General features: G+C 56.4%; 1 protein-coding gene across 1 annotated transcript; it reads left to right on the top strand.

The window, feature by feature from the left end:
• Positions 1-5,088: 5,088 nt before the first annotated feature.
• NGA_2030300 (nuclear autoantigenic sperm protein) lies at positions 5,089-6,520 on the top strand (the record flags this gene model as incomplete). Its single annotated transcript, XM_005855599.1, has 1 exon — positions 5,089-6,520. A coding segment is annotated over one exon (1,139 nt), but the record flags the coding sequence as incomplete, so codon positions are not given.
• Positions 6,521-6,732: the final 212 nt, after the last annotated feature.

The following is a 6,732-nucleotide window of genomic DNA, read 5'->3' as shown; positions in this document are numbered from 1 at the left end:
TCCCTGCTAATTGTGGTGATTGTCATCGTCGTCGTTGTCGCCCGTAGTGGGGGCGGTGAGCACCGTCATGGACAGCTAGACATGCTCCGAGTCATGCACCGACCCCGACGTCACTATCTGGGCGGAGGGGGGGATGGGTGGCGGGGATTGGCGAGACATGTACTACATGTGGTGGTGGTGGAATTACAACCCTTTTTTGTTTGGAAGGGATCCGCAGATGCAGGCTCAGCGTTGGAGAGAGCAGCAAACGCGGCGACGTCGGGTCTTGGGGGCGATGGACGAGGAAGGAGGGCGGGCGCGGGAGGCGGGGGAGGGCGGGGACCCTTCCCCCGGGAGCCGACGACGGACAGCATCTTCTGCCTCCTTGTACCGTCTTCCTCGCGCGCCACTTGAGGGGACAGAAGGCGGTGGGGAGGGAGACGGGCAGGACGTGGACGTGGACATGACCTTTGTGGAGTCGGTCTTCTCTTTGCTCTTTGGCGACGGGCCCCCGGGCCCCAGCCAAAGCCGGCAGTGGCAAACCCTGGCAAAACTCATCCACGAACGCGGCGGCATCGTCCTCCCGGAGGAGATCGCACTGTGGTTGAGGGGCGTGGACCCTAATGGGCTGGATCGCAGCATGTTCCCTGTCTGCGCGCGGTTTGGGGGGCAGCCGGTCCGGTGCATCGACGGCGAGACGCGGAGGGACTGCGGCTACATCTACGACTTTGCTGGCATGCGGGACAAGGGTCGGCACAGCACCCTGCTCTCCTCGACGGCATTGAGGGAGGATGTCGAGGAGGGTGGCAAAGGCGAGATGGAGGCACGGGCGTTGCTGGCGCCAGAGGGAGGGGGGAAGGGGGGTCAGGCGGTGGTGGAGATGACCCGGGTGGACATGACCACAGATGCTGCGGAGGCGGGCATTCAAGAGACTCTCAGCGAGGACGAGGACGACGGGTGCTCTCGGTCCACAGGGTCCTCGTCGTCATCTTGGTGGGACGGCGAAGGCTATTTGGAGGAAGGTCGGTACGTCTTCTCCCGGGCACCCCTCCATCTGCTCCAGTGCGCCGGTGCACTAGGCTTCATCAATTTGGTAGGGGCTGTTTGGGTGAGTAACCAGTGGGTTCTCTTCCCAGAGCCTGGATCCACGGCATTGTATGCAGTCGGGCGGATCTTGCTATGGTACGCAGTGTTGTATGTATCCCTTCCGCTAATAAGGCTGGCTACGATTGCCGTGTGGAATCGAGGAATAAGTCAGCGTAATCAAGTCCGCAAGGCTTTATGGAAAGCATGGAAGGCAGCCGGGGAAGATTCGTCAAGCTCAGTTTATTTGAAAATGCAATATGCTCATCGGGCTAGGATGGAACTTGGAATTGGATTGGGTGGTTTAGGTCGACCAGGACTAGGGAGAAGGGATGAAAGTATCCCAGTGGCGACACAAATACTTTCTCCCCCCCCAATGCCCTCTCCGTACTCCTCCGCCGTAGCGTCACCACAGTCTGCGGCTTTGGTTTGATTTCGATAGGTCCGATGACCGTCAAGTCAAATTACAAGGCAAAGGCAACAAATCCATGAGACTGAACGTCGAGTCAACAAGCCCGTCGCGAGGATCTAGACGCGCGTGTTTTATTTTGCTTTACTCTTCGCTCGTTGGTCAAGGCCTACTCGTTACCACGGCCGTCCCTAGCAAGTGGACCTAAAAATGCCACGTCCTTTTCCCCCCCTTCCTCATATGCAATTGTCTTATGGAGAGGTAGGTGGGTGCCGGAAGTGACAAGTGGACGCGAACTCTTCTCCAGGGTCTCTGCAATCACAGAGCCGACCCTGCTGATGAGTTCTTCCGCAGCATCCTCCGTCTCAAGAAAAACACTATGGGGTTCGATCTTCCTCTCATCTCGCTCCTTTACTAATTGTGCATGATGTAACTTTGCATGTTGCTTTCTTTTCGCCGGTTTTCAACCCCCGTCGTTGCCTCACCGCCACACCTGCGATCCCGTCCGGTGTGATCCCCAGCATTTTATCTGCCATCGCCTTGTCGCGCTTCGATTTTGCACATTATCGTACGACATCCTATCCAGGCCGGCAACCGTATCGGTCTTTCCCCCCCTAATGCCCGAGATTCCCCGAGCCAGTGGTGGTCTGTGGGGCGTGCGGAACGTACGGTGTCGAGGGAATGCCTTCTCTTTTATTTCCGCCCCCATCTTTCTTCATCCCGCCCTGTCCCCGACCTCCTCCTTGACCCCCCGTCCTTCGGGGACCCCGCCGAGGCCCGTTTCCTCCGTAACCAGCAGGGTAGGCCTCTACGTTTCCTGTAGCCTTTGCCTCCTTCTTAATGGCATTTTGTTTCGAGACCTGGCTCCCAGCGTCCGTCTTGCGCGTAGCGACAGGCCCCACAGCTGTCGGAGTCTGCACGCCTGCCATGGAGCTTTCCGCAGAGGCCGCGACAGCGACAGCATCTACCAGTGTGTCAGTGCCACCGTTGACTGTGGCGGCATTCTCCCCGCGCATAGCTCTGCGCGATTGAGGACCATGGGATCGGGAAGGCTTGTGATAGGTGCGCGGCTGCGTCCGCTTACCAGGTCCGGTGAGTGTGTTCTGCTTCTGAAAGCCGTCCTCTACCGGGCGTCCCTTGTCTCCCGTGGGATTGACAAGCCTTCCTAGCGGCAGGGAGGAATTCCCATCCGCACCCTCCCCGCCTCCCTCCTCCCTCTTGACATCTGGCCCCAGCGCCTCATCCTGCTCACGCTTTTGCAGAATCGCCTGCAAAGCTAGGTGCTGCCGCACCTCTTCCTGGTTCGGTGCCTCCACCAACTCCCACGACGCCTCCTTTCTCCTAGGGCTGCCACTCTCCTCCTTAATGGAAAGGCCGGCCATCGCCTGGACAGGAACAGGAGGCCCAGATGCAGGGGAAGGGGGGGACGCTGGCACGGACGCAGGTTTCGGCTGGGAAAAGCGGCCCAGCAAGTGCTTCAAATGCGCTTCCATCGCACCCACGGTCATGCCGGGGGCAAATTCCAGCCGCTTAGCTTCCTCTTGCACCACGAGTCCAGCCTCCGTCGCGCCTGGGCCCGGTGGAAGGGACGTGGCAATCAAATAGTGGCCTGCCCACTTGACCGCGTGCTCCAGTTTGGCGTCGAAGGACGCCTCAGAAGGAGAGGCTTGCCCCAGCAAGACTTTGGCGAAGACGTCGAGGCCCAGGAGCTGGTTAGCAGGCGTGTTCATCTCAAGACAGGACCGATACACGTGAATGACTCGGAAGAGGCGCTTCACTTGCTCCATGATCAAATGCAGAGGAGGGGTGGCAGCGGCAGCCGCGTCAGAGGCCCTGGCAGCCTCCTCTCTGGCGACATGAACATCTGCCTTTTGCCGCTCAATTTCCTTCTGTTGCTCGACCACTTTTAGCTGAAGCTTGGCCTCCTGCTGTTGCAGCTGTTGGAGCTTAAGCTCTTGCTGCAGATGCTGAGTCTTACGAAGGGCGATTTTCTTCTCCTCTTCCACGTGGCGGGCAGCCAGCTTGACCTCTTCCTCCTTGGCCACCTCCACCAGGGCAGCCTTAACTCCCTCGGTTTCATGTAAGCTTCGCTGCAAGCCCTCTTTGGATGCCACAAGGGCCATTTGCTCTTCATTCAGGATCGCAGCTTTTTTCTGGTCGTCCCGCGCCTCCTCGAGTGCCTTAATCCTGTCCAACTTCTTCTTCAAGGCCCGCGTCTTTTGGTCAATACCAGTACGAATGGGCTTTCCTCCTTTTCGACCACCCGAGCCCCCGAAACGAGTGGCCCAGAGGCACTGTCCGTTGCATGCGCTTTCTTCTTTTCCCCTTCTTGCTGTTGAGGTTCTGATTGCTGCGTGGAGTGTTGCTGCGATTGCGGAGGCTGACGTTTTTGCTTCGGCTTCAGTGCGGCCGCCACCGAGGGGGTTGGGACTGCGGTTTCAGATACATCAGCACCAAGAGAATGCTCTTCCGCTTGAATGACCGGCGCTCTTTGATTGTGGACTCTAGAAGGTCCTTTTTTCTTCTTCATCGGCAAGGTCGCATGCCCGCCAGGAACACCACTAACCTTCTTTGCGTGCGCCTGCTGGTCCCTACGGTGCCCCTGCGGACGCGATTGTGCATCGTGCAATTGATCCTGACGCTGCGGGTGTTGTTGGTTGTTATGCTGCTGGCGGGGATGATCCTCGATGCTCATGGAAAGTGAAATTATTGGGCGTTGAAAATTTGTCCTGTGGTAAGGAAGGGCATGAAGGAAACGGAGGGGTGATCACTAAATTTCACGCAATTTTGTCAAATCGACCACCTTCACCGCGTTGATGACCACAGACAGCGACCCACGAAAGTCACAGACGCTGGCAGAAAACGTGGAACCATGGTTCATTGAGCAAGCAATGCGTCGGGTGTCTCGCGTCATCCATCCCGTGCGCGCTTTTCGTTTTCCGCCTTATTCCTCTCTTTCCCCCTTGCCCTCTCGAAAGCGAGCGAAAGTCCCCGCATACACACGCCGCGTGAGCCATTTGTGCGGCACGCGTGCTCTAGCGCGATGTAGCTGTCCTCGCGGGAAATGTGCACGTCGTTTCCGAGTTGATCGTGTGCTTTGCCGGGTCGTGTCGCGTTTTTACCTCCTCCCCGCTACAACCGCTCTTATGTGGTTTCTTTTTCCCTCCTTTTTCTATAGGAACAAATGGCTTCCTCTTCCACCACCGCCCACGCAGCTTCGTCTGCTGTCGGTGACAAAAAGGATACTCCACAAGAAAGATTGGCGGCCATGCTGGAAGACCCTCGGTATAAACAAGGAGTGGCTTTGTGCAAACGAGGACAGTTTGACGAAGCGCTTGAGTTCCTAGGCTCCTGCGTTGCCCTTGCTGCCAGCGAGGATGATGTGTCTCTCGCCGCGGCTCCTGTGTATTTTGCATATGGTGATGCCCTCCTTAGTAAGGCGGAAGAGTCCGTTGACTTGTTTGGAGCTGCCATGACTGCCGCGAAGGAGAAGGTGGGAGAGGAGGAGGAAGGCGAGGAAGAGGCGGAGGAGGAATGTGAAGGTCATGGGTCAACCTCGGATGCGGCGGCCGCATCGTCAAGTAATGTGGCTAACAACAGTAAAAATGGTGTGGCAATGGCAGGGGGTGAATCCTGTACAAAGGCACCTGCCACGGCGTCTAGCAAGGCCATCGGGGAGACTGTTTACGAGGAAGGGGACACGGGGGGGGAAATCACGAAAGTAGGCATCCCTGAAGACGTACAAGACGATTTGGAGGTGGCTTGGGAGAACCTGGAGGCGTCCCGTGTGATCTACCACAAGCACGAGGACATGGTGGACCCCATGAAGCTGGGAGAAGTCTACTTGCGCTTGGGTGACTTGCAAAAAGCCAACGGCAACTTTACACAGGCCGTGGACGATTACCTGCGGAGTCTGGAGATTTATGCAAAGGTCTGTGACGAAGATAGCCGTGTGATTGCCGATCTGCACTACCAGCTGGCCATGATGTACATATACGCGTCCGTGGAAGAGGAGCACGCCGTGACTTTCAAGTCCAAGGCGCTGGAGCACTATATTCAATGCGCACGCGTATTCGAAATCCTAGTGGAGAAGGCCCGAAAGGCAGCCGCCACGGCGGGAAAAGTCGGGGATGGAGAAGAGGATGGGTCGAGCTTTCCGGAGGAGAGGCGAAAAGAGGGCGAGGACGCAGTCAAGTCTCCGCCTCCGCCGCCCAAGTCGACGCCGGCAGAGGACTTGAAGGAATTCGAAGAGATTCTAGCGGAGCTGCGGGAGACGATCGAAGCGACGAGGCAAGAGCTGTCGGCGGCGGGCTCTGTTGCCAAGGCGCCGGGCCCGGTGACCACGATTGGTTTCGGGCAACCACTTGCCTCCTCGCTAGGGCCACCTGCGGCTCATGGGGAAGCAAAAGGAATTAGCAGGAATGGGAGTGGCGGCGGAGCCGCACACTTGAAGGGTCAGAGTGAAAAGATGGGACCGCGCACCTTGGACGGAGGCCAGGCTTCGGTTGCTACCACCGCGGCTGTTAATGTTATGGCGGTGAAGAAAAAGACCAAGTCTCTGATCCCCACCGCCTCTTCTTCTCCCCGTGAACCATCTGCTGGTCTCTCAGCAGCGGCCGCTGGGAAGATGGAGGCAAAGAAAGATGATCTAGAGCCCCAGAGCGAGGAAAAGATGAGTCCGAAGAAAAGATTGGTCACCGAGCAAACTGAGGGACCTGCTGAATTGCCCATTTCCAAGGAAGCCCGGTTTGAGTGAAAATGGGAGGGAGAAGTTGGGTCAAATCCTCATTGATATGAGATGGGAAGAAGAGGTCGGACAAAAAAAACAAACGGAAACTGACGTAAATATGCTTCAATGGTGGAGATAAAGGGATGACAACTTAGTAAAATGATTGGTTGCATGGTTGTCCTGCAGAATATCGTTACGCTGCGTTTCTGTCAGACCTTGCGCTGGCACTGTGTCAGTTGCTGTACTAATTCGAAATTTTGGGAAGGACAGCTATTAATCCACCATTATTGAAGAAAAAAATATTAAAACAGAGAATATAAGGACCTGAACATCTTACTCAACAACATGCCATGGTGGGAGTGATCACAAATTTCGGTCGACCGGCCGCTTAGCGTCAAAAAGTTTGCGTGCTCTCCCGTGTGCAGCGAGAAATCTCATGGAGAACGTTGAATTGGGTTATGGAATAAACAAGAAAAATAAATACCACACTCTATGCATAATGACGCCTAGATTACCTATAGGATTATCTTCA

The sequence above is a fragment of the Nannochloropsis gaditana genome (genome assembly GCF_000240725.1).
Source record: "Nannochloropsis gaditana CCMP526 unplaced genomic scaffold scaffold157, whole genome shotgun sequence".
NCBI lineage: Eukaryota > Eustigmatophyceae > Eustigmatales > Monodopsidaceae > Microchloropsis > Microchloropsis gaditana.
This window is presented reverse-complemented; position numbering and strand designations above follow the sequence as displayed.